This window comes from Raphanus sativus, chromosome 2 (genome assembly GCF_000801105.2).
Source record: "Raphanus sativus cultivar WK10039 chromosome 2, ASM80110v3, whole genome shotgun sequence".
In the NCBI taxonomy this organism is placed as follows: Eukaryota; Viridiplantae; Streptophyta; class Magnoliopsida; order Brassicales; family Brassicaceae; genus Raphanus; species Raphanus sativus.
In genome coordinates this window covers 11,939,712-11,967,411 of record NC_079512.1, presented here as the reverse complement: position 1 = coordinate 11,967,411, position 27,700 = coordinate 11,939,712, and the positions used below count along the sequence as shown (strand labels likewise).

Sequence of the window (27,700 nt, the reverse complement as noted above, 5' to 3'; positions counted from 1 at the left end):
TGAATATTCGGGCTGTTTTGCCTATGCCCATATTTATGTTTGATTGTCTCCGCAGACATAGAAAAAGGCATCCTACAAAACTCAATGTCAATGCATTTGGCAGTGCCAAAAATGCAGAGATACTTAAAAATTGAACCAAATCCATAAAAGCAAAACAAGAGTAACATAATTTTTAAAAGAAGTAAAATCAGAGGGTTTGATCATAAACTTAAGAATCTAATAGTAAACCCTTAGCTAACAAACTTGAAAACAATAATTTCTGGAAGGAAGAGTGTCTTCTTCACTTCACATCTACTGGCTTCGTTTCCTCCTTAACGGCGGCTTCATCTTTTTTGTCTCCTGATTTTGCAGTTTCTTCTGCAATAACACATTTCATTACAATTAAATGACACAACAAATAAGTACAAAACTCTGACAAAATGTTTTCTAAGACTATATAACATCATCTCAAATGCTATATTGATTACTTGAATAACAGTCATTCACTCTCACTTCATCAAGTAGATGTTACCAAACATAAACTATTAAGATCTTCGAAAAGCCTTACCCTCATCATCACTGTCTTCAAAATCTTCTATGCCTCCCATGCCGTCTCCCATTCCTCCCATACCTCCCATGCCGCCAAGTCCTTCAAGTCCGGGCATTCCACCCATACCGCCAAGTCCACCCATACCACCAAGTCCTTCAAGGCCGGCCATTCCGCCCATACCGCCCATACCGGCCAAGCTCTGCAAGAAGCAAGAATCGACCATGAAGTCATTTCTCAAAGGACTAAATATATATACGTATTAAAATAAAGAATATCACAAGCTAGAAACAAACCGAGAAATCCATTCCGCCCATTCCTCCCATATCCATATCTCCAGCACCTAAATCAAAAAAAAAAACAGCACAAAACGAGTTAACACCTTCAAAACTTTACAAAGAATGCAACACAAGAACATGTATATAAAAGCTTAAAGAAGAATGCTAACCAGCGGTGCCTTCATCGTCCTCATCTACCCACTTGTCCCAATCAATCTTGACATAGTGTGGCGCTTTCCCACCGCGGATTAGCTTGTTCCACCTTTCCGGCTCTGCTTTCTCTATTATGCAGAAAATGCTTCTCACTCCGATGTTGATTTTGCTTTCCTGAAAAAATCAGAAGATAAAAAAGTTGAAGATCTAGAACCATAAATAGTCAACAATCAAAGACCAGGCTAGTCAACGAAACTCACCTCAACGTTGACTTTGTCGTGAAGTTCGAGTTTGAGTTCATAAACGTGGTTTTCAGGACCAGCTTTTGCCGAGAAATCAAAGACACCTTCAGGGAGAAGATTAACTTTAGTCTCCTTGGAGTCAGCCAACACTACGGTGAGGAAAATCTTGTCAGTGGTCTCGGCCCACTTCACTTCAGGATGACGACTGTAATAACACATCAAAACCGATCACGTAAGAGACACCAACACAGGTAAAGTAACTGTCATTTGATTCTATACAGTAAACAGAAACTTCAAATCAAAACCAATATGTCTGCAACTTCAGCAAAAGAAGGAAAAAAAATAAAATCAGATTAAAACCATAAACCCTGAATCTAACTGCTCAAAGATTCATGCTTTAGCAAGAATAAACTGATGCAAACGTATTCATATGCAATTGATGGCGACAATGTAAAGAGTAAAATAAACCCTAAACCCGATTTTAAAACCCTAATTTTTTTTTACCGAACCCAATGAAATCGTGAGGCAGAGATCTCAGAGATAGTGAAAAAAAGGATTACTGAATACCTCATGTTTAATGGACGAAGCTTGTAGAAGAAGAAGAAGAAGAGCCCTAGATAAGAGAGAAAGAACTCAAACGGTGACGCGAAGATTAGATTTGTGTTTACTTGTTTTGATCGGGGCAGAGGAAGAAATTAGTTGCTCCACATAGATCGTGTTATAGTACTCGAAGCGATTATCTCGTACGAGCTAGTGTACAAAACTTTAGGTGGGTCACGACGAATCAACGGTTAAAGATTAAGAAAGGACAGGCTTTTCAAATGTTTTAACGGTTAAGATGAACGGCTTCAATTTAGGGTTTAAGCAGACTCTAATTTCTGAGCTACTTTATCAAAATTCCCGGTTTATCTTCCACTCAAACCGAATAATATCATTTGAATTGATTTGGGGATAGCATCTTTCTTTGTGAGCGAATGGAGTTTATAGTAACTGTAAAACTGATTTTGAATTTCTAACGCATTATATATCTGTAGATAGTACGTTGACCTGTTGTGACTACTGGCCAAGAAGATAAATAGACTAGAATTACATTTTACATTTGATAGTTAGTAACTGGACCACTGGCCACGACTTTTTAAATTTCATGACAACGAAATGGCTAAACCACCATCATCATCATTGTCGTCGTCGTCAGGTAATGTGAGTAAACTTGCCAAGTCCACAAGATGACGCATCGTTGGTCGTCCGTGCGGACAATTCCAAGGAGAGTCCAGGTCTGCCAAGTGCTCTACTATCTGCACACAAACCCACACCAAAAAGCATTGGTTTTTTTGCAAAACATCAGATGAGTTGAGACATTTAACTTATGCAGAAGAATTGGTGAACACTAATGTCTTGTGTTATATAATACTATTCAAGTTGATTTTTTTTAGTAGAGTTTGATTCCGTCATCACAAGCTTTATTAAATAAGAAGAGGGACTTTGTACCTTCTGCATTTCGTTTTTTCTGAGTGCATCTCCGATCATCACAGACGATCTGCATGCTCTTGATGCTAGCATTGCTCGGACTCTTGATGGACATACCGAATCTGTTTTGCTCGTTTTGTAACTACTGATAACCGAACATTCCCCATGGTTATCTCCCAGAGTTGAGATTAGGTCTTTAAGATCTGCCCACCCGATGCAAATATAATTTAAACAAGATGAAACATGTGATGCAGCAACAGAAGGAAAGAGAAAAAGGGTACCTTCGACACCGAAAGTGATTTTCTTGCTATAGGGAACCGCTCTCAGTCTTAAGTGTCTTCCTGGAGGAGCACTCGGATTCTCATCAAGAATAAAGCCGTTCTCCCTAGAAAGCAGTGGAAGAATATTACCCAATGTTGAAGATAAGAACATGATGCAAGGTGAATAACGGTGATCTTTCACCTGATTACATCCATATGCGTTAATATTGTAACTTCTTCTTCTGCAGAGAGCTCCAAAGTCAAAGGTCTGGTTGTCGGGGACAAAGTGAATAAATATGAGTAACAAGAATAGTAGGGACAGGTGATACTACAACTAGTTCAACTGTTTCTCATCAACATGGAAACTTGGGAAAGTGAAAACAGTGAAATAGAATCTTGAGATCATAAAGCAACTCACTGGAGTAAAGGTTGCTGGTTCATGACAGTTGATCTTGCTAAGTGTTCAAAGTTGAATTTCTCATCTGCAGCATGCTGCCCATAAAAAAACCAATCAATAGTCTTGTCCATTAAGTCAAAAATTCAGGCACACAGGACGGAAAGCTTCCATTTCCATTACTCAACTAATAACTAAGCAAAAAGAAGATTCACCTGATCCACAATGAACAGATCTCGATCCAATTTTGCAATGATGAAACCAAGATTGAATTGTCCGAGTACCTATCACACAGCGCAAACAGATAAATCTATCTCCACATAAGCTAGGATAGAGCAGAACGAATAAACACACACACACACACTAAGAATCGATCTTTCCAACAATAGGATAAGAACCTGCATTCTCCTAAAATCTTCTTTTCGGAAAAGCCTTTCCAGCTCAGAAGTAGCTGCAGCCAAAGCTCTTGCCTTTCGCTCCTCATCATCCTGTTGAGATAACTCTAACGTTGCAGCAGCGAAGCACCTGTAACTTATCATTTTAAAGCATCACATTCCTCTGACTGCATTCAGGACACACAAAAGAAGATATGCAAAGAAATCTTACTTTTTGGGCCGTGGCGTGTTCATACTTTTAGATACATAACCTGTGGACTGTAATCTTGACAGCCTTCCTAACCTCCTCTTCCTGAGGTCTTGAAAACTAAATTTTAGTGTGGAAAACATTTCTGGGCCGGTTGATTGAGCTGGGGAGTCCAGCACTGTTGCAACAGGTCGCAGTGGCTGACTGCAACGTGGATTATTCTCCAAAATCCTTTCCGTATCCCCCTCAGTGCGAGTGTTTTCTGATGTCGGTTCTTCGAAACATAATGGTTTCTCTTGCTCCTGTTGATGAATTAGTGATATAAACAATTAGTAACCTACTAAGAGATATATTATACTACAACAAAAGCCTACTTACTCTTTTGTGTCTTTCTACATTGTCAGAATGGGTTCTAGGAGATGTCAAATTTCTTATTTCAGAGTCCACTTCATTTTGCGTTACATCTTGCTTCGAGACACCAACTTGATCACGTTCCATCGTACATCTTGCAGCCAAAGCACGGACTTCAAATTTACCTTTCTCCACACGACAACCAGGAGGGGGGTTTCTGAGGACAGGTGTTTCAGAGAGGAGGGTGCTTATGCTTTCATGTTTTCTTTTTCCCACAGTAACGAAAGTATTCAAAGTTGACTGTGCAAAGCTAGAGCGATTGCTTACGTCTTTACTTGCATCCATAACTTTCTCAGTCACATTGACGCGAGGTAAACCTTTGCTAGCTGTCTTGTTAAGGTGAGTTACAGATAGGGACTCATCATGGACTGATAAAGAACCTTCCCCTTGCTTACTCGCACGTGGCTTAATGTCGAATCTGAAAACCTTTGGTGTCAAACTATTATCCAGCTCAGCTTCCCTCGAGGAAGAGATTCTCTTTTCAATAGCTTTCCCATCGCTGGTTTTAGAACTGACATCCAGCACAATCCCTTTTGACAGGACATTTGATTTCTCCTGACGAGATGAAACTCCAGCCTTAGCTGGTCGCTCAGAATTATCCTCGAGCCTATTAACAATATAAGACGCATTGCTAGAGGAATATATCTCGTTAAGACCTTCCTTCAGAGAACCCATAACAGAAGTCTCGTCAGAAAAGAAGACCTTTCTTTTATCGGGCGTGACATTCAAATCACATGCTCCACCAGGTAAAACAAAATCCAGAATGGCAACTGGGTATTTCCGAGAACTTGTATCTTTATAAAGCTCATTCACCAACTTGCTGACTTTAGGCATATCTACAGGGCGACCATTTATAAAGAAATACTGTCGATCTGCCAAACTGCGTCCAGTACCTTGCCCAGGCTTGGAAAGAAACCCTTCCACTCTACACTCATCTGATATACATATACTTACAGGTTGTAGACTTGTAAAAGTGCTCATGCCAAATACTGTAATGATATTATCTTTAAGTGAACCCTTCCCTTGTGTGCTCAGCACAACAGACTTTGGGGTTTTCTCAGTCGTGTTAGAGCAGACAAACCTCACTCCTTTCGCAATAAGTGCATATGCCTGCACAAAGGGGAAATTATTGAAAAAGACATTAGTCATCGCTGAAGGGGAGAGCCAGTCAGCAAAAGTAAAAAAAAAAAAAAGAAGCTAATTCTAGTATAAGAAACTGAGCACAGTAAAATTAGAAACTCACGTTCAACAAAGATACAAGCTTCCCATACTCTTTGCGAATATTGCGTTTAAACTCTTTGCTTCGAACAGGTAAACTAGAGAACAACTTCCTCACAGTGACAGTGGTACCAATCTGGCGAGCAGTCTTCTTCTGAGCAACCAACAAACCGGAACGATCAAAGGTCAAGAGCGTAGCCACTTGCTCCTCCTTTGTCCTCGTCTCCACCGTGAGATTCCCCAAGGCGCACAGAGAGCTCAGAGCCTCTCCTCTGAAACCGAACGTGTTCAAACTCTGAAGATCTGCGAAACCCTCCAGCTTCGAAGTATGGTGCTTAAGCGCCAGAACGTTGAAATTGGGCGGGGAAACGCCGCAGCCGTTGTCGATGACTTGGAAGTAGTCTTCGCCGTAGTCACGGAGGTTGATTTCGATGCTGGTGGCTCCGGCGTCGAGGCTGTTCTCCACAAGCTCCTTGATGGCGGAGGAGAGGTCTAGGATGACTTGTCCCGAGCAGATTCTGTGAACGGCGGCTCTGTTGATGGGTTTGATCAACGGAGACGGATCTCCTTGCATTTTCGAAAACCCCTAAAACAATCGATTAAACCCTCTCTAAAATCGTCACACCGTCCGTAATCTGGGAACAACGTCGGAGAAGCTGAGAGAGAGAGAGAGAGAGAGTAAAATCCCTAGGTCTGTATTTTGCCGCCAAAATCGAAGCGTTTGGGCCATTTTATTAACTTTAAAGCCCACTGGTTATTGATGGCAAATGTTATATCTATTTTCGTTGTTTTATAAATTTTTTGATTTTTCATATATTTAAATAATTTTAAAAAAATTGTTAAAATTAGATATATGAGATCTAATATTTTATATTGTTTGAACATAAGATTAATTATTGTGTTATTTGAAAATATGGATACTAGTATAGAAAAATATTAGTGATTTAAGATAGGTTTAAACTGTAAAGCAAAAAAGTGTATTTAATGTAAATAAAACAATCGGTTAATTTAACTGATTTGTTTTTGATTGAAATGTTTTTGTAGTATCTAAACCTCTAAAATATGTTCTACTAGTGATTTTCCGGCGCTACGCACCGGGTTCGTATGTTATACTTTTACATAAATTTATAAATTATTATATGGTCTTAACAAATAAAATATGTTAAATATGAAAATAAAAATATATTAAAAATGATATTTTCCGATCCTTTTATAAAAGTGGTTAGTTACTATAGTTCATTACTTTGTTTGAAGTTGTTTAGTTAAAAGTGTAATAGCATAAGTGGTTGTTACTAATCGATTTAATAAAAATAGAATAAAAAGCCGATAGTCATAACAAAATTAATTTAGTTGGAATTCAAACATAAAACAAAGTTGATGTTTTATATAGAGACCATACTTATATTATTAATTATTAAAATAACTATATATGAACTATAAAACTTTTACTAATATATTTAGTTCAAATAATAGAAAGATGGAATACGTTTTAAATTTTATAAATTTTATAAAAAAGGGTGAAGTGTTAATTTTTGGTAAAATAATTGGTGAGTATCTAATATATATTTTTAAAATTACTATGTTGACTTTTAAAATATAGAGGTATGAGTTGTATGTGTTACTTTGGTTTCAAGGTCTCTCAAAAAGATGTATCTTAATATAAGAAACATAAATTTATTTTCTATATTAGTTTTGTTATAATGAAATATTTTGTGTGTGTTCATAACGAAATTCTTGTTTGTCCACCCTTATTTAGAATATCAACGAATCTTAATATGAATCTAAATATGTTTTTTATCTAAAAATTATAAATGGTTTCTAAACTCCTCTATTTAATGGACAACTTCTATATTAACTGAAATGGAACAATTTCACCAAATTTTCCTAGTAAAAAGTCAATTTGTTAATTAGTAAATGAGATGTTAGCATCTATAACGATTATGAGAAATACAATTTCTAACTATCTGTGACATTCGGGTTTGCTGACTTGTTGCATTTAGTAATGATTTTGACAATAAATAGTTAGTGTGGTGCAAAGGATTAATGGTGAGGGTGGTGTGTGGTTTACATCAATTTTAAATAACTTTAAAACCCATGCAACTTTTTTGAATTTCTCTTAGATTGGAAGTAATGATTCTTTTTTTCCCTAAGTTGGGTTTTTTTGCTTAATAACCAAAAAAATAATTAGATTTTGGGAGAGAGAATAGAGAGAGATAGGAAGAGAAAGTAGGAGAGAGGGAGTGTTTTTAGTTGGTTAGTGAATTTTGTTTTTTGTGTGCATATTTCACCCAATTTCCCTAAGTTTTAAGAGTATATTAATTATGTTCACAGTTTTTAAAATGTAAACACGGATAGCATGCATCAGGGAAGTTATTGGTTTTCGTTGCACAGTGTAACATGGGAAGATACCATAGAGTTTATGTGTCAATACCAATAGACCAAATGTTAGTCTTTTGGACTTGAATCACCATCAATTACTAAACATTATTAGAATAGGATGAGTGGAATTTCTAGATTGATTATATGATGGTTACGTCGATTGTGTTAAAGAAGAAAAATCGTAGAGGCTCCATTCTCCATCGTCAACATCAAATACAAAGAAACCCTATAAACCAGTGTTTTGACACTCGGCCGGGACATTGAACCGGACGATTTACCGGGTCTCTGGATCATTGGGTCAACCGTAGATGAACCGCAGTTTAGTAAATGAATTAATTCTATTACATAATAATATATTAGCTATGAAAATAAATATATAAAAACTAAAGTTAATATTTTAAATGTTTTCAAACATAAAGTAATAGTTTGGATATGCTATTTTATGTTTAAATTTTTTTGAAAATACTTAAATTAGTTTCCATTTTTGTATTTTTATTTGACATATAAAATATTAAGAAATAGTTTAAAGTATTTAAAAAAATATGTAACATAAGAGTTATGAAATCTAAAAAAAAATCAAGACATAAAATTCATAATAAATTAAAATTCTAATCCAAAATTAAAACATCATTGCAATAAATTGTCAATAACAAAAATAAACTAACATCTAATCACAATTAACACCAAACACACATAAAGTTGAGAAAATATTTTAATTATTAAAAGAAGAATGCCACATGGCATTTTCCCCCCAAGGAGATAAAAAACTCAACTTTATTAGTATAGATTTATTTTCGTTGTTTTTATAGTTTACTTGATTTTTCAATTATTTAATTTATCTAAATAATTTAAAATAAAATTGTTAAAATTATTAAAAAGATAGATATAATGTTTATATTGTTTGGACATAAAGATTAATTGTATTGTTATTTAGAATCATAGATATTAGCATAAAGAAATGATTATCAGTGATTTAAAGTAGATTTAACTATATAATAGAAATGTGTATTTAACTTAAAATTTACAAAAAAGAAATGTTAGATTCAAATGTAAGATTTTGTTTTAATAAGAAAGATGTTAAGCCAAAAACCAATTTTTTTTTGTTTACTCGGCTTTCTTTGCTCGAGTTCTTACAGAATGACAAATACTATACTATCTAAACTAGAATATGAAATTTTGGATTTTGCATACCGGCTATATATTCCAAACAGATTTAAGCCTAAACTGTGTAAAAGATTAAACTAAACTCATTCCAAGTAATTTCAAGGATTGGATCGTTCTTTTTTTATTACTTTTGAACACTTGGATCGGATAGTTTAGGGGTTGATTGGTTGTTGCTATAGCTTTAGATTTTTTGCTTTAGAAAATAAGCTGTAAAATTTTTGCTTTGATTTTAATTTTTTTGGCTTTGGATATTTTTCAAAGCACTTGATAAAAACTGTAGTAGGAGTTATTGGTTCTAGTATTTTAATGGATTTACAAATATTTTTAGATTTTAGAAGTCTTTGATAAATCCATGATTTTTAAATCATACAAATGGATTTAAGAATAATTCATATGAATTTCAAAATCAAACAGGTGAATTGTTATAAATCAATCAAATAGATTTATCATTACGGTGGAAAATGCTTGGGTTTGGAGAAATTGTTTAGAACAAGTTTTCGTTAGTTAGTGTGGTAAGGTGACATTTACGTATAAAAGGGTAAATGCTCAAAGCTTTGAAATATGCAGTAAAACAGACAATTCAATCAAAAGTTTCCAAATTATACAGAAAAAATTCAATTACCATTACATAATGTCTGAAAAGTAAGCATAAGTAACCATACAAAAAATGCTAATATGAGAAAAACGATTTAAGCCCTAACAACCAATTAAAAAGAATGAAAGGTAAGAACCATATCTGGTGACTGCAAAACGAAGAAGGTGAAGATGTGTTTGGTACCCAGAGAGAAAAATAATGATGAACAAAATACGAGATATTGATCAAACATACAAAGATACGAAAACTTGTCCAAACGTTAAAATCCAAGTCAAAATAACATGTACGAGCTCAATATTTGCTCCTTTGTATTTTTACCCTTAAAACATTTATAAATCCACTTAAGTCCAATTATAAATCAAATCCTTAAATAAATCTATACTATTGAATAACACTTGATTTTAAAATCTATTTTAAAATTAATGAACCAATAACAGTAGATTTGAATATGAATTTTAAAATCATATAACCAATAACAATAGATTTGGTTTGGATTTTCAAATCCACTAAAATACATAAACCAATAACACTTCCGTAGAAAATTTGATTTCTAGAGCTAATATATTTTCTTTTAAAAATTTTGAGTTGTAGCTTTAGATTTTATTAATAAAGCTTGATTGTTTTGGTTTTATTGCTTTAGAAAGATTTATAGATGTGTGGAGCACTCACAGTCATCACCAATCACCCCCTTAAGCTCCGGAATTCTATCTTAATTGACATCTCTAGTAGTGATATATAGGGATGGGTACGGACTGGATATCCAAAATTTTAAGGATATGTGCGATTTGATCCGCTCGATACGAATAATTGATTTTTAGATTTGATCCGATCCATTATGTTTTGGATATTGGTGTTACGGATATCAGGAAAATCAATATAATCAATACATTTTACCGGATATCCGATTTGATTCGTCAATCCAGTCAAAAAGTAATAAAAAATATTTTTCAAATATAATAGAAGAAAAAGAAAAAGTTAAATATAAAATAATAATATCTCATTGCAAATTATTTTAAAACTAGATACTTTTAAATAATTGATGATCAAATAATTAATTTAGTGAATAAAATAACTAAAAATATATATAGAAATATTAAATTATATATAATTTATATACATGTATATGTATATGTACATTATTGATCGGATCAGATATTTGTTTTTTTAAATGAGTATTTGTGATTTGCTTCTTATTTGACGGATTTGAATTTTAGTATTTGCTTTGACTCGTAAAGTTACGGATATCTAGATTTTTCGAATCGAATTGAAATGAATAACAGATCAAATTAAATTTTACTGATATTTTGTCCACCCCTAATGATACATCCACAAAAGACAGAGAGACTATTTGTGAATTTTATTTGCGATGGTGAAAACTAAATATTGTGGCTGTAAACTGTAAAGTAACTAAATATTGAATTGCTTTTTTTTTTATTGTCCAAAACAATCGTAACAAGATATTCAGTTAGTTTTTTTTTTTTGATAAAAAAAAAGATATTCAGTTAGTTATATTACCAACTTTCTAGTGTTTTCTTCTGTCGTTTTCATCTATGTATATAAATAGAAAAGAACTAGAATTTGATGATATCTTAGTAACCTCTAGTTAGTAATTAACCTTATCAAACAAGTTGAAAATCATTTCCTATTTATGTTCCTTTTTCTTTTCAACCTTTCCTCTATTTATAAAACTACAGTATTACTAATACCGAGCTGACTTTTCAACGCTCTCAGATCTCTAGATCTAAACTACATCAACGGACAGGAACAATAGATCACAAGTCGCACACCCTGATGTCATGCCACCTGTAAATAAGACTACTAACCCACCACGACCACCGACAAAACCGAGTGAAAATGAGACAACCTTAACTGTAATGTCAATTATCTTGTAACAGTAACTTCGTGTCCGAATATTTTTTTATATCAAGTTCGAATCTTCATTAATGGAAACTCAGATCTTGTCTTAAAATACCTCGATTAAGATCTTTATCACAACAGAGAGGATCTACTAGAAAAAAGAAGATTGGAGAGGATGATGGAGAGGTGTTTGGGAGCTCAACGGTGCCGGAGAATCCAGAGAGCATTACGTCACTTGAAGGTAACGGTTCTATGTCTCGTTCTCACCGTAGTCGTCCTACGTGGCACAATCGGCGCCGGGAAGTTCGGAACTCCGGAGCAAGATCTCGACGAGATCCGTCAGCATATCTACGCATCTCGTAAACGAGCGGAGCCTCACCGTGTGCTCGAAGAGATACAGACCGGCGGCGATTCCTCTTCCTCTTCCTCTTCTTCCTCCTCCGGCGGCGGGAGCAATAACTATGAGACGTTTGACATCAACAAGATATTCGTTGACGAAGGAGAAGAAGAGAAACCCGACCCGAATAAACCGTACACTCTCGGACCCAAGATATCCGATTGGGACGAACAGAGATCCGACTGGTTAGCTAAGAACCCGAGCTTCCCCAACTTCATCGGACCGAGCAAGCCACGTGTCCTCTTGGTGACTGGTTCTGCTCCGAAACCGTGTGAGAATCCCGTCGGAGACCATTACCTGTTGAAGTCGATCAAGAACAAGATCGATTACTGTAGGCTTCACGGGATCGAGATCTTCTACAACATGGCTTTACTAGATGCCGAGATGGCTGGTTTCTGGGCGAAGTTGCCGTTGATCAGGAAGCTGTTGCTATCTCACCCCGAGATTGAGTTTCTCTGGTGGATGGATAGTGATGCGATGTTTACGGACATGGCGTTTGAGCTTCCGTGGGAGAGGTATAAAGATTACAACTTGGTGATGCACGGGTGGAATGAGATGGTTTACGATGAGAAGAATTGGATTGGGTTGAACACTGGGAGTTTCTTGCTTAGGAACAATCAATGGGCGCTTGATTTGCTTGATACTTGGGCTCCTATGGGTCCTAAAGGGAAGATCCGTGAGGAAGCCGGTAAGGTTTTGACCCGTGAGCTCAAGGGTAGGCCTGTTTTCGAAGCTGATGATCAGTCTGCTATGGTTTATCTCTTGGCTACTCAGCGTGACACTTGGGGTAATAAGGTAACAACTCATTTCCACTTATTCTATTTAAGCATTGGTTTGATCTTTAAAGTTCATTTTTTGCTCACAAAATTGCATTGTGATTGCATCTTCTCGGTTATTGATTACCATAAATATTGTTTTTTTTCTTTGCTCATAGATGGCAATGTAAGTTGCATCTTCCGGTATTATTATGTTTCTTACATTAAGATTAGATTTGTAGCTTAATCACAAATCAAACAATCTGAGTTGCATGGTGGTTTTATAGCTTCTCTTGATTACATAAAGATTGTTTTTATGCTTATAAATAGGAAATAGCGTTGTGATGTTACATCTTCTAGTTATATTAATGTATCTTGATCACATCAAGATTGGATTTGTACTCACAAGTCACAATGTGAGTTGCATATTTTCGGTTTATAACATCTCTTCACCACATAAAGATTGACATTTCTCATCACAATGCAAGTTGCACCTTGTGGTTTTGGTCTAGTCTCATTTGAGCCGCTCCATTGTTGTTATAGGTATTCCTAGAAAATGGATACTATCTTCACGGCTACTGGGGAATACTTGTCGACAAATACGAAGAAATGATAGAGAACTACCACCCGGGTCTAGGCGATCACAGATGGCCCTTGGTGACTCACTTTGTGGGTTGCAAACCATGCGGGAAGTTTGGGGATTACCCCGTGGAACGGTGTCTAAAGCAAATGGACAGAGCCTTTAACTTTGGGGATAACCAGATTCTGCAAATATATGGTTTCACTCACAAATCTTTGGCTAGTCGCAAAGTCAAGAGAGTGAGGAACGAGACTAACAATCCACTTGAGATGAAAGACGAGCTTGGATTGCTTCATCCAGCGTTCAAGGCTGTTAAGGTACAAACAAACCAAGTTTGAATTTGGATTCTTGATATATTTATTGTCTTTGCTTGTTGTTGTACTAAGATGGATGAAAAAAATGTATTCTGCGGAGACATAAGTTTATTTTTTGCTTTTGTTTCGTCTCTACGTCTACAATTTTATAAAGAGTTCAGATTGTTGCGTCTTCTTTCTTATAGAACATGAGATTTTGTAGCTTCGTAAATCAATAATCACTGTTAATTCAAGAATTTTTTATGAACAAAAAGAGCTTTTTTTTTCTTATAACCTAATTTACAATATAACTACATTTATCAACCAATGATTGTTTTTCTGGCATACAAGTTTTTTTAAAAAAATACATCGAGTGACGATTAATTAATAAGGGTACTAGGCTTCCAATGGATTACGCAGTTCGAACAAATACAGATATAAATTTAAATGGTTAAATTAAGTTATCTAACTATCATATTTGGTTGAATACTAAAAAAATGTAAGTTAGATATTTTTAATAAAAAATATTATTATTATTCAATAAATACAATTAAAATTTGAACATTATATAAAAATTAAATACAATTACAACATACAATAAAATAAATAAATATTAAATATTTTTGTTTGCCCATAATGTATTTGCAATAAAACAAAATATAAAATATATGGTTTTCTATTTATCTAAATCTTATATATTTTATAGCATAAAATACTGTGTATAAATACCTGTTACAGAAATTAAATTAAATTTATGAATATATGAAGTAAATTTATATAAATGTTTATGAAAATATTCATAGTATTTAATATATATATATATATATATATATATATATGCATATATATAAATATAAAATGCATTAATTCATTTTAATGATTTCTATAAAATAAATATTTAAATTTATAATTATTTGAAATTAATGAAGTGCATAAATTTATTTAAATGATTTCTATAAAAATATTTTAAACTAATATTTATTTTTTGTGCTCAACTGTAATTGTTTTATTTATGTTAATCATCATCAACAACAAAATGAAATCAATTATAGCATATATGTTTTTCTATTTATCTAAATTCTATATAAAGATTATTTAGTGTTGTTATTCAGTTTATGAATAAAGAATAAAGTTGTGCATAATATTTATAGACATAAAAGTAAAATATCACCCATCGAGCCTTAACATTCAGCTAGACTTTTTTTTCTTATGTTTAGAGTATAATCATGGGTTGATCCGCCCTATGGTTCGGTGAGTTTACACTAAAACTATTTTCATATTAAAATATATTTTAATTTATAAAAAATCTCGAAGTATAATTCATACTTAAAATAATAAATATTATCTGTTTTTATTCTAAGATCAAATTGTAAATTTTATTAAATTTGTTAGTTTGAATTGAAAAAGCTACTAACATAAGTTACAAAAAAGAAAAAAAAGTATTAAATTAAATCATGGAAAATTATTAAATTAAAAAATCATGGAAAATATAATGATTTATATTTTTCCTATTTTATTTCTATTTCATAATTTCTATTGATTTGGCTTTCATGTAGCAATTCTTTCCGGTGATTGTAAATGATTTATTTTAGATTTGTATATGTTTGTTTTACTTGAGTCTGATGCTTTCAAGCCGGTTGGCCCGAGGAGACTTCTTCACCATGGCATTGAGTGTAGGTATGTCTAATAGCAAACTCTGCTTTACCTTGTTAGGGTGCATGCAGAGTAGTATGTTCTCAAGTAAGGCCGAGAGTTTCTTAAGAGTCAAGAAAAGAGTTAAGAGGCGAAGAGACATGGTACCAACCATTATGTAATTATAACCTGAACATAAAGTGTTTGCTATTGTTTGTTACGTTACTGATTAAATATTAGTAAAATTTAAAAGTGTGTATCACGAATGTGTCGTCGTATGTGTTCTGATATTTTATGTAATAGCGATGAATGATTAGTGTTCAGACAAACTATAATAAAAACAGCTCGAAACACGCACTTCTCACTCTAAACATGGTGAAAAGAGTCATAATACTGAGGCCCTTCATTATTGGGTGTCTAGAAGTTTAAGGGTATTCATAATTTTAGTTACAGCTTATGAAATCATAGCAAATTTAACCATGGGTATGAATACTTATTGGAAATTACCACGTGTTAAACCCAAATCAGTTAAAGGCTGATTTCGAAGTGCGTTATGGACTGTTTACACAATAATATCTCGAAATATGCTTATATCAATAGTGAGCTTAATCTAACCAACATTTGTAATAGTTCTAAAAACAAAATAAAAAAGCAACAACTGATAAATAAACCACAACAACATGACAACTAAGGGGGTTATTTTTTTTGACTAAATTCTTCAAATTAAAGCATGAGAAAAAGATAATACAAGCCTATTGGCCTTAGTGTTTGCTTGGGGAAGCCCATGAATGAAAATAGATTACAGCAATTGGTTATGCCCAAATTATCAGCCCAAAAAGTAAAAACATGATCAAAGAAAGAGAGGATCAGATCGTCATAGTGGGAGGTGGAAGGTCTTTTGACGGGGTGGAGAGTTCTTCCATCACCGAACAGAGTAGATGAGCGTAGAGGAGATCAGTTTGTTGCGGAAGCGAACTAGAACTGCATCATAAGAGAAGATACAGCCGGGTTTGATTCACAGATCGCTTGGATCCTATTTCTCACAATTGAATCACTGCATGCAACAACAGAGGTGGGGGATCGGAATGTGTTGCGGTGCAATCGGTGGTTCCTTTCGGTCCAGATACTATAGATGGTGAGCTTCCAAACCATAGCAGTGAGGTTTCGCTTCCATTGCGGTCCTCCCGTATTGGAGATAATCGATAGGGTTTGGTTCCAATCCAAAGACAGAGCCAGCCCACAACGATTAGATAGTTCCGCCCAAACGTCTTCTGAGAATGGGCAGCTGAAGAAAAGGTGGTCTCTTGACTCCGGAGAGCCACTGCAGAGGAGGCAAATGGGGGAGACATTGAGATTCCAGGACAGTTGGCGATCCTTAGATGGCATTATGTTCAGTACGGCAAGCTACGCTTGGAAGTTGTGCTTGGGGATTCCTGATTTGCTCCAAACAGCCTTATACCACGCGACCGCCGGTTGATGGACCTTCAATAGTCTGTAAGTTTCTCCAGTGCTGTACTTCAACCAAGTCTTTCCTTCTACTTCCCATTCATAGCAATCAGGTTCATTAGTGAGGAGAGTATTAGAGAGAATACATTGAACCTGAACCTGTTTATCTGATCGTGCAGCTCTAAGTTCCCATCGATCCTCATGATAGAGCTCAGCGAGTGTTGCTTGAGGTGGAATCCCCATCGAATTCCTCTCCCTTGGCCGAAGGTAATCTTCCATTTTCCCAAGACAGCTCCAGTTATCTGTCCAGAATCGCACCGTAGTTCATGATCCAACTTTGATCTTGATCCAGTTGTAGACAGTGTCTCTATGGCTAAGCATTTTCTTTGTGATCCAAGAGTAGGTTTGCTTAGGTTTGATAGTCCAGAAATTAGAGAGGTCGTTATCTAATACCACAGATCTGAACCACGCTACCCAAATAGAACCTGAGGAAGTGAAAAGGAGCCAAATTAGTTTTATTGTGCAAGCTTTATTCCAAACAGAGAGGTCACGGCAACCTAATCCTCCTTCCTCTTTTGACAGGGTTAACGTGGCCCAAGCCACTCTAGCTGAATGGCTTCCTTCCACGGTACCGTGCCATAGGAACGAGCTCAGAGAGAGTTAATCGAGTTGATGCAAGATTTTGGGATGATGAAGGTAGAGGTCTAAAAGTTTGTAATTCCTGCAACCACCGTGTTAAGTAGCAAAAGGCGCCCAGCGTAAGAGAGAGACCTAGCACTCCAGCAGTTAATCTTCCCTTTGATATGATGTAGCAGAGGGCCACACTGATAGATAGATAGCTTCTTTGCAGTGAGTGGAACTCCCAAATGGCGCACTGGGAGAGCTCCTACTGTTAGTCCCGTAGCAGAGGAGATCTGATCGACTTCAACTTGAGACAGACCCGAAGAGAACACAGAAGTTTTCTGTAAGCTTACAGAGAGACCAGAGTGGAGCTCAAATTCTTTCAGCACCTCTAGGATTGCTTGCACAGAAGAGAGAGACCCATCCGTGAAGATTAAGAGGTCATCAGCAAAACACAAGTGTGTTAGCCTTGCAGTGCGGCACTTCTCATGGTAAGCAAACCTCCCATCTTCTGCTGCCTTGTTTAGCATTGTAGATAAGCAGTTCATGGCTATTACGAAGAGATAGGGGGAGAGTGGATCACCCTGTCGAAGACCCTTTTTACTCTTGAAATAGCCTTGAACTGTCCCATTGTAACCTATGGTAAAGTTTGGTGTACAAACGCAGGCACGAAGCAGACGGAGGTAATCTTGGGGAACTTGCAGCGAGGAGAGGCAGATAAAGAGGAAGTCCCAGTTGAGGGTGTCGAAGGCTTTAGCAATGTCGATTTTCAGTGTGATCCTTGGAGGTCCCTTATCAGAACTGTAGCCTCTCACCAATTCAGTAGCAAGAATGGTATTCTCAATCAGAAGACATCCTTTTACAAACGCCGTTTGGTTAGGCAAGATCAGGTGAGTTAAGATTGGCTTCAGTCTGACCACTAGCATCTTTGAAATAGCCTTATATATCGTTGTGCAGCAGGAAATAGGTCTGTAATCTGTGATAGCAGATGCGCCAGTGTGCTTTGGGACGAGTGTAAGGATTGTAGTGTTGAAAGTAGCCGGGAGGAAGCCCGTGTTGAAGAAGCTGAGGATCGAGTTCGTCACTTCATCGCCAACAATCTACCATGCTGCTTTGAAAAAGCCTGAGGAGAGACCATCGGGCCCCGGGGATTTGTTCGGGTTAAGTCTGAGGACAGTAGAAGCTACTTCTTCAGCGAGTGGTTTAGTAGAGAGAATTTGCTTTTGAGCAAGTTAGCAGGAGAATGAGAGGAGTTGAGTGAACCAATTTGGAGTAGAGATCGTGTGGCGAAAGTGGCCTGGGGCTAGAAGACCTTTAAAGTGATTGATAGCGATCATTCCCATTGCAGTAGGGTCTGAGATACAGTCACCATTCGAAAGGATGAAGAAGCGGATCGAGTTAACCGCCATTCGAACCCTCCAAATCCGGTGAAAGTAAGAGGTATTAAGATCTCCCTCCTTAAGCCAAATTCTCGATTTTTGCCTGAAATATGCCTCCTCTATCGTTTTCAGGAACTCCCATTTGAGACGCAAGTCACGCTCCTGTTGGAACAGCTGCGGGGAGGGGTCAGTTAATGCTTGTACCTGCACAACATTAAGCAAACGGTTAGCTAAACTCACTCTCTCTTGAATTTGTGAAAAGTTCTCTCTATTAAGTGTTTTGAGCTCAGGCTTAATATTTTTTAATTTCCAACACAGGTCCCGAAGATTGTCCACAATACTGCCTGCCTGAATCCAATAGTCTGCCAGGATGGTGAGGAATTTAGGATGTTTGGTTAGGTAGTTGAAGAATTTGAAGGGCCGGGTACCAGATATAGGGAGGGGGACAGAGAGGTCTACAACTAAGGGTTTCATATTCATTTAATCACTACAGGCCTTCTTACAATCAGGCTCATTTATCTTGAGCTTAGGATTCTCGGTTATGGAGACATCCACTTTAGGGAGTTCCTCCAATGCTACGACTGTAACACTCGATGTCCCCTTGGCATTCTTGTTGTCAACTTCAGCAGAGGTGGAGGCAAGTGAGGTGGGTTCATGCATATTGGTTGTGGGCGTCCCACCTCCTTCTTGTTACAGAGATCTGTAAAACATGAATCAGTGAGCGAATTAGTTTACATTATAAGTACGATTAACATGTTTCAACACCAAAAATTGGAACTGGGGCATGTGTACGCTCGGTGAAGATTCTTGATATTGTGAAAGTCTGATGCTTCGGTGTGAAACTAAAAGCATTCAAGGCCCTGTTCGTTTCGTGAACTGGACGCAGCATCCAGACGCAGACGCGGGACGATGTTCGTTTATGCGAAATAAGAGATTAAGTCGGACGCAGCATCCATATATTTTTCCAAAACTCATCCGAAATTTCCGGGATTTCTGGATGAGAATTTTCAACGTTTCCAGCTGCAGTCAACTCATCCAAAAGTAATTAAAGTTGGTTATACCCTTTATTTATTTTTAAAATTACAAAGTTTTGCCATAGGTTTTCTAAACCTAATTTTCTTACGCCGTCTTGGAAGCAGACTCATCTCTTTACCTCCTCTCTGCAACGAAGCTCTCGACACCTCTCTTCACCTCCTCTCTGCAACCATGAAGCTCTGGAGATCTCTCTCGTACTCTTGATCCCAGATCGTCATCTCTCTCTCTCGCAGCCCTCTCCTTGCAGTTTCTCTCTCCTCGCGAACCCATCTCTCTCTCTCAAGGTCTCAGAAGCTTCAGTCTCTCACTTTATCGTAAGAGCTTCAGTCTCTCACATAGATCTCTGCTTGTTGTTACATTTCGATTTTGTTGCTTGTTGCTAACAGAGCTCCTGGAGTTGAATAGATTCAGCCATGACAGATTTGTATTGCAGTAGAAAACTTAGCTTGTGATAGCTTATTTCGAAATCTCATTTGTTTTGCCCTCACTATTGCAGTCTTGTGCCTGTGATAGCTTATTTCGAAGGGAAACAACAAGTTTCAATCTTCATCTCGAACCCATCTCTTCCGGTGAGCTCTCAATAGCTTTGTGAACCTACTAAAGGGTCTGTATATGCTAGCTTAGCTTCGAAACCATTCCATTTTTGATGGGTTTCATCCATTTATGAATTTGCTTTGATGGGTTTCTCTGTTTGTTTGTGTTATGGGTTTGTTTCTTAGGTTTAGTTCTGGTTTTCTGTTTTTTTTTTGCAGGTTCTTTTCTCAAGGTCACATTCTCCAGCTCTCTCTCTATCTCTCTCTTCTCTGACGCCTCTCCAGGTGTTCTCAAGGTCTGCTGTGATGGTCTTTGTTTGATACTGATATACCATAGCACTTAATTAGAGCTGAAGCTCTTGTTTTATTAGAGCTGAAGTTTGATAGCTACTGGTTACAGTTCATGTGATGTGTGATAGACATATCTAATGGAGCATATTTTTAGTGGGGTTCATGTAAGTGGAGCAGAAGGATGGAGTGCTCAGAAGGTGGAAATGAGTTAGACAATGATGATGATGCTGATGCAGCATCTGAAGCAGGGACAACCAATCCTCCAGCAATGCAAACCAATCCTGAACCAGATGCTCCCTCATCCTCCAATGGTCCATGAGGCTCCAATGGTCCACGAGGCTCCAATGCTCCCCGAGCCTCTACTGTCCCAAAAATCCTTCTCGGAAAAGGCGTTCATAACAAGCAGCAGAGGTTATGAGAAGTACTCTTCAATCACGTGATGAGATACTCTCTCACAAGAACCACCTAATAGAAAGCCATCCAGATTTGAGTTGCAGTCAGCTTAAGGCTATGAGAGTCTTGCATTCACTGTCTAGTATCAAAATGTGGTCTCCATTGTACAGAGCTGCCATGAAACATTTCAAGGAAGCTGCTACAAATCGACAGACATTCCTCAACTATGAAGATGACGAGAACAAGATCATCTATTTGGAGGAAGAGACCGGGAAAAGCAGATATGACATATCTGGAGTTTGAGTCTTGAGTTCTCGTTTGAGTCTTGTGTTCTCGTTTGAGTCTTGAGTCTTGTGTTCTCGTTTGAGTCTTTATGTATGACAATCTGAAGTTTTCATTTTTATCTATGACATTTTCCATCTATGAATTATCTATGACATGTTTATCTATGACTTATGTTACCTTGTTAACATGTTTACTTGTTTGAATATGGCATTGTTAACATGTTTACTTTTTTGAATATGGCATTGTTAACATGTTTACTTGTTATTTTGCAGATATGCAACGAGACAGCATTAGATACATTCGCATTGCTAACTGAGGATGATGATATGGATTTGGAAGAAGAAGAGATCATGTATATGCTAGAAGAAGGTTATGGAGTTACAAATCTTCCTCCTCTTCCTCGACAAATACTCAGAACAGACAGAGGTGGAGGTTGGCGCCGTGTTCAGCGCCTCATGTTTGAGAGTGACAAGCAATGTTTTGACATCTTTCGGATGAATCAAGGTACTTTTATGCATCTGTGCTTTAGGCTTCAACAAGACTACAAACTTGAGGAATCACACAACGTTTATCACGAAGAGAGTGTGGCAATGTTTGTTGAAATGGTTGCACAAGATTTAACAGTTCGAGGTTTGGCTGAGAGATATCAACGTTCGGTGGATACGGTGAAAAGAAAACTAGATGAAGTTCTCTCTGTTCTACTAAAGCTTGCTGCAGACATCATTAAGTCATCCAAATGAGAGTTTACTACTCCAAGTCCTGTTTTAGTAACCAATGATAGGTATGTTCACTTACAAGAGACTTTTCTTTTTCCTTTCTACCAATCTCCTTGTTTATCTTTCATTTGCCATGTTTTGTCTGAATTCGAACTATGTGGAAAGAGTAGTTTGTTTTGCGTTTATAACATTTCGGGATCATGTGTTTTGCATTTGAACTCTGCCATGTTTTGCGTTTGAACTCTACCATGTTCCTTACTTCATCTTAGTCTACTTTTGAACTCTGCTCGTAGCTACTACTATACATGACACTGACTGATAATCTGAATCCGTACAGAGGCAGGAAAGGAGAACCAACAATCAACGTTCTCACGATATGCAATCTGAAAATGCGATTCATCTACGCATACGTTGGAGTTCCTGGTAGAGCTCACGACACCAAAGTTCTTACACATTGTGCGAAACATGAACCCTTCTTCCCTCATCCACCAGATGGTAAATACTATCTATTTGACTCCGGTTATCCAACTAGAACCGGTTATCTAGGTCCGCATCGTAGAACTAGGTATCATCTTGACCGGTTTTATAGGGGAGGACCACCAACAAACTCTAGGGAACTGTTTAACCGGAGGCATGCTAGTTTACGTTCTGTGATTGAAAGAACATTTGGGGTTTGGAAAGCAAAGTGGAGGATTTTAGATAGAAAACATCCGAAGTATGATGTTAAAAAGTGGGTGAAGATTGTGACAGCAACTATGGCACTTCACAATTTTATTCGAGATTCATCTGATGAAGACAGTGATTTCACTTATTTGGAAACAGTATGTGAGTATGAACATCATGGTGACCAAACAATAGAAGAGCTTGAGCATACTGAATACCTTCCATCTGGTGAAAGAGAAATGGAGATTCGATGTGATGCAATCACTGAAAGGATAGCAAAAGGAAGTCGCCTTCCATATTAGCATATGAAGAGGTTGTCTCAAGCAGCTACTTCCTCCAGGTTTTTATTCTCATCTTTGTCTCTCTCTCTCGCATCTCATGTTTATTCTCATCTCTGTCTCTCTCTCGCATCTCATGTTTCTACGTTTGTAATGCCTCTTTTAGCTCCACGTTTGATCTCTTAAGGATGTGTGATATGTACTTGTTTCAGGTTTGAGTGTTCAAGACATTTCAAGATCTTCTTGATGTCAAGGATTATGTTTACTATTGTTCAGACTTGAAGACTTGAGTGTTTGAGTGTTTGAGTGTTTCAGTCTTTGAGTGTTTTGAGTCAAGACTTTGAATTTTTATTTTTATTTTTTATTTCAAGACTTTGAGTTTTAATTTTAATGTTTATTATTGTTACTTTTGAATGTTATAAAACATGAAAATTGAATTTGATATTTATTTTTATTTATGTATTTTTTATTTGCAGTGAAACATAATTTTTTACAAGTTAAAACATGAAAATTGAATTTTTAGACCAAAAGAGAAGATAAGGAGTTTTTGGTCATATGACATAAAACTCATCCAGATACAAAATACAGAAATACAAAACGAACATAACTGCATCCGGATACAGTTTCCAGACGCATGATCCAAATTTTTCAGAATCGCGAACGAACATCTGATTGATGCTTCCAATTACTGCGTTCGGATGCCGCGTCTGGAATTCTCTTCCAATTTACGAAACGAACAGGGCTCAACTTGAGCTGAAAAGTGTAAGCACAACCGACTAACTCAGTGATGATAGGTGGGGCCTCGTTAACCTGCTGATCATCAATACCTACTCCCTAAGGACAGAGAATCCATTTTGTCAGATATTTACAACCAGAGTTGATGTAGTTTGAAAATTTTAGAATGATTAATCAACTGTAATCATACCATGAGTTCACCACACTTCCGCAGCAGTGGGTTTAGTTAGCTTGGCTATCTCTTCATCAAAAGCAAAAAACACAGCGTCAATCTCCTATTAGCTCCCCTCCTTTCTTCACATTACGGGCTTTCCAGAATTGGAGCAGACAAATCTCCACTCGGTTAGAACATCATCACGTTTTAAATTAGAGACATCGATACGAAAAGTGGCTATCGGAGGAAGGTGCGCTTCAAATTGAAAGTTTCGAAGGTCTTTTTATGAGTGATGATTGCCATATACATCAGCTGACAGTATTTATAACCCTAGGTTGAAGACGTTACCATAGAAGGTCTTCGATGAAATCAATGCCCAAAAGTAAAGAGAGTTTAATGGTTGTTACTGCGGTCATCATAGTCGGATTTGAATGCTAAAGAAAGTGTTTCTCGTCGTTGGAAGCCGAAGAAAGGAATCTTCAATCTTTCCTCTGTCTCCCCTCTTAAGCTATTTCACAATAAGCAAAAGAAGATTAAAGGAGAAATTTGGCATTTTGTAAAAAATAAACCCAAAAGCCTAGAATAGAAAGATTTAATAATATAACAAAGTTTTGCGTTTAGTATAGAAAAGAAACCGAACAAAATACAGTACTGTTGGGAAAACTCACCACACAAACTCGCTGAAACACTTTCTATTGCACTTGTCGTAGTACGTTAGAAAGTATGAGTTTGTAGATCTATGGAGAACAGAAGAAGAACACGGAATTATAGAAGATAGACACAAGAATTTGATATCCCAGGGTTCACCTAAACGTGGTTACGTCCCTGGGGCCTGGCAATGAGGAAATTCACTATAATCTCAAGTACAAAGACATAGCACCTCTCTCTCTCTCTCTCTCACAAGCCACAAGCCGGCTTGCTTGGTCACTTTTGGACCTTTCGGACCTTGCCCAAGGTTCTAAAGAGAAGAGTAGTACACACGAGCTCCTCTTATATAGTAGGAGTTTATTACATTAATCTAGTTGGATTAGGGCATTCGCCCCTTTCCATAAACCTATTAGGAAATATTCCAAAATACTTGCAACTTCCATAACTCCATGAGAAGTAATATTTCCAGGAACCTATCACCTTCAATAAAGTGATATTTCCTTTTCCTAATATGACGTCCTTGTCTTGGTTTAAGTTATGCGATCTTGTTTGATTTCCATCACCAAATCCTGACGAAGTCCCTGAAGTATTCGCTGACGTAATTCCTGAGGTAGTCTCTGAAGTAGTCTCGAATCCCAACAAACTCCACCTTGATGACATCAAACATGATCCACTACTTAGGTTAAGCAAACTCGTGCTTTACCAGATGAAGTCGATGTTCTCGACCATCCCAAGAAATTTAACAGCTTCCTCAAACTCAGGAACCACCTTGGTTACAATATCAGCAGGATCCCTTGAAGTATTTAACTTCTACACACTTGCATCACCTTGAGCGATATCCTTGATGAAATGCACCTTTCTGCTAACGTGCTTAGCCTTCTCACGGTTCACATTGTTCTTTACTGGAAACAATGAACGTTGAGAGTCACACGATATCACCACCGTGTCTTGCTTGAATCCAAGCTCTTACACTAAGCAACTTTTAACCACATTCCTTCCATGACACCTCCTACCAGCGTCATACACTCTGCTTTAGTCGTTGACAGAGTCACAACAGTTTGTAGTCTTGATCTCCAGGTGATTGTATCACCACCAGCCATGTAAACATAATCCGAGATCAACAATCTTTTGTCCAAAACAGGAAGCAAAGATCCGAATCACAAAATCCTTCAACCATAAACACTTCATTCTTCTCTGAAGCATAGTCTGATCTTGTGTTCCCGTGAAGTATCTCAACTCCCACGCAGTCCAATGAACCATCCTAGGCTTACTCATAAACCTTCTAACCAACCCATATAATAGATCACTCCTTGTACATGGAATATCATCCATTCATCTCTGCTTCATCATCTACTACAACAGACGCTCTGAAGTGTATACCAACAAGTGTTACAACACTCCTCTTATGAAGTAGACACACGTGATCTTCTCTTCCATCAAGCTGAAATCCTTCTGGTTGTTTCATGTAAATCCATTCTTCAAATACTCCATGAAGAAAAGCCGGTTTACACCAAGTTGCTCAACGTCAAAGTTCTCTGTAGCAGAAAACCTCACAGATACGTGTCTCACGATGGGTGAGAACACATCTTGATAATCAATTCCCTTTCTCTGAGAATATCCCTTTGCAATTTAACCAAGCCTCGAATCCAGGCTTCTCAACACCAGTTGTACCAGATTCCAGTTTAACACATCCACTTGCAGCCAATCGCTTCACACTTCTCAGACCTTCTCACAAGCTTCCAGGTTTGGTTCTTATCCAGTGAAGTCATCTCTTCACCATATGATTCATCCCATTGACCAATTTATTTTGCTGCTCATCACTCCATGATTGTCTCGAGGTTCTTCAGCACATACATCATCAGCTACATATAGCATAAAACCTGATATATCTTTGGATTCAGAGTACTGTGCAGGTGGCACTGTTCTTCTTCATACTCTGTCCATTCCTAAGTGACATCCTTCAAGACTTTCACCTTGCTCAACATCTGCATCAACAGCTATGCCAGCTGTTTCGTCAACAGCTCCACCTGAAGTCTCAACTTCCGGTCTGATGCAGTGTCACCTTGTTCAACATCTACTTCAGCAACTATATCAGCCGTTTCGTCAACAGCTCCACCTGAAGTCTCAACTCCTGGTCTGACGTAGTGTCCTCATCAATAATATAAAACCGTGGATTACAGTATTATAACCACCCTCCTAAAACAAGGACCACCTAAACCAGTGATTCTTCAACCTTCCAGCAAAAAATACTACATACCCATCTTGCACTGCCGTCTGTACCAACGGAACACGCCGTTTAACTCACTTGGTTAAGAAGACTTTCGACAACAAGACCACATGGTACCATTCGCAAGGTCACCTTGAGGGTAACATCCACACCAGACTTGAAGTTACATTTGGAGATCCACACACAAAACCGCATGTACATACCTGAGAGCTTTACATGTATCATGTTTCCCAAAACTCTCACAGAACTCCAAAACTCCAATCGTCCTCCTTATCGATCACCCCCTTCTAGGGCAAGAATCTGTAGATTCTTCATACTCATGTGCTCAAGACGTCTATGCCACAAGACTGTCTCATCCATAGATGGTTTCTTTCTGCCACTGCTATATATTCCACCTGATGCAGTTTCTCCATCTAACAGGTACAATGACTGAGACACAGTTCCTTGAAGAGCTAGCTTACCATGCTTGTAAAAATTAGTCTTCCCACGTCTGCCACTATGCTCCAAGCTTAATAAACCGAGATTCCAGTGTCTTAACCGAGCCTCCATAAGCTTTGTTGATTGTACCAATCCATTGCACTCCTACCGCGCAATCATTACCAAGAAGTACTTTCCTTGAAGTCAGCTCTTGAACCATGTGAAAACAATCCCTCCTACACGTCCTGTAGTAAGAACATCTAGAACCAATCACCCACTTATCATGACGCTGCGTATCTCTTACCGATAGTGCATCACCCTCTGGACCAGGATCTATCACACCCACTACTTCAGCTTCTTTGTCATACTTCTTCTTTGTAACATAACAGTTATTCCTAGTGTTCCTCTGCTTCTCGCAGAACCAGCAGGTAATTCTAGACCCTGAGCTTGATCTAGAACCGATCCTATCAATCCTCACAAGATCTTTTTCTCAGACTCGCCTCTAGCATAATATCCTTCACCATCATCATGTGAAACCCTAGAGGTTTAAAGATCTTGATCTTTAGACCTTGCAGCACCGTCACCTCTTACAACGACAAAACATCCTTGCCGTACTTAAGCGTTTCCTTGAGAGAGCCGAACTGTGAAGGTAGCAGATTCAAACAACAGAATCGTCCTTGCACCTCCTCTGACACA

The 27,700-nt window shown here is 37.4% G+C and overlaps 3 protein-coding genes across 4 annotated transcripts; 1 reads left to right on the top strand and 2 right to left on the bottom strand.

Moving 5' to 3' along the window:
- Positions 1-128: 128 nt before the first annotated feature.
- On the bottom strand, positions 129-1,923 carry LOC108824872 (co-chaperone protein p23-1). The gene is made up of 6 exons (XM_018598246.2): positions 1,767-1,923; positions 1,218-1,404; positions 975-1,131; positions 823-869; positions 548-728; positions 129-357 (listed from the first exon to the last, which is right to left on the bottom strand). The coding sequence occupies exons 1-6, from the start codon at positions 1,769-1,771 to the stop codon at positions 281-283; spliced, it is 654 nt and encodes a 217-aa protein (XP_018453748.2). The 5' UTR covers positions 1,772-1,923; the 3' UTR covers positions 129-280.
- A 256-nt stretch (positions 1,924-2,179) lies between these two features.
- Positions 2,180-6,247, bottom strand: LOC108819989 (DNA mismatch repair protein PMS1). 2 transcript variants are annotated; one of them, XM_018592988.2, is made up of 10 exons: positions 5,557-6,247; positions 4,281-5,423; positions 3,927-4,204; positions 3,719-3,851; positions 3,536-3,604; positions 3,345-3,418; positions 3,129-3,194; positions 2,948-3,051; positions 2,688-2,869; positions 2,180-2,494 (listed from the first exon to the last, which is right to left on the bottom strand). In XM_018592988.2, exons 1-10 carry the CDS (start codon positions 6,103-6,105, stop codon positions 2,342-2,344), a joined length of 2,751 nt encoding a protein of 916 aa, XP_018448490.2. In that variant the 5' UTR covers positions 6,106-6,247; the 3' UTR covers positions 2,180-2,341. The 2 variants fall into 2 exon arrangements, with proteins under 2 accessions (XP_018448490.2, XP_018448496.2); XM_018592994.2 differs by having other exon boundaries at positions 3,719-3,845; positions 5,557-6,246.
- Positions 6,248-11,561: 5,314 nt separating this feature from the next.
- Positions 11,562-13,747, top strand: LOC108843024 (xyloglucan 6-xylosyltransferase 2). Its single transcript, XM_018616100.2, has 2 exons — positions 11,562-12,718; positions 13,222-13,747. Exons 1-2 carry the CDS (start codon positions 11,702-11,704, stop codon positions 13,594-13,596), a joined length of 1,392 nt encoding a protein of 463 aa, XP_018471602.1. The 5' UTR covers positions 11,562-11,701; the 3' UTR covers positions 13,597-13,747.
- The last annotated feature ends 13,953 nt before the right edge of the window (positions 13,748-27,700 follow it).

Coding starts and splice junctions, on each gene's coding strand:
- LOC108819989 (XM_018592988.2), bottom strand. CDS start 6,105: ATGCAAGGAGATCCGTCTCCGTTGATCAAACCCATCAACAGAGCCGCC. Junction 3,852..3,926: donor AACACGCCACGGCCCAAAAA/GTAAGATTTCTT, acceptor TAAAATGATAAG/TTACAGGTGCTTCGCTGCTG. Junction 3,605..3,718: donor AAGATTTTAGGAGAATGCAG/GTTCTTATCCTA, acceptor GCTGTGTGATAG/GTACTCGGACAATTCAATCT.
- LOC108824872 (XM_018598246.2), bottom strand. Junction 870..974: donor GGACGATGAAGGCACCGCTG/GTTAGCATTCTT, acceptor TTTTTGATTTAG/GTGCTGGAGATATGGATATG. Junction 358..547: donor TGAAGACAGTGATGATGAGG/GTAAGGCTTTTC, acceptor GTGTTATTGCAG/AAGAAACTGCAAAATCAGGA.
- LOC108843024 (XM_018616100.2), top strand. CDS start 11,702: ATGATGGAGAGGTGTTTGGGAGCTCAACGGTGCCGGAGAATCCAGAGA. Junction 12,719..13,221: donor GTGACACTTGGGGTAATAAG/GTAACAACTCAT, acceptor TTGTTGTTATAG/GTATTCCTAGAAAATGGATA.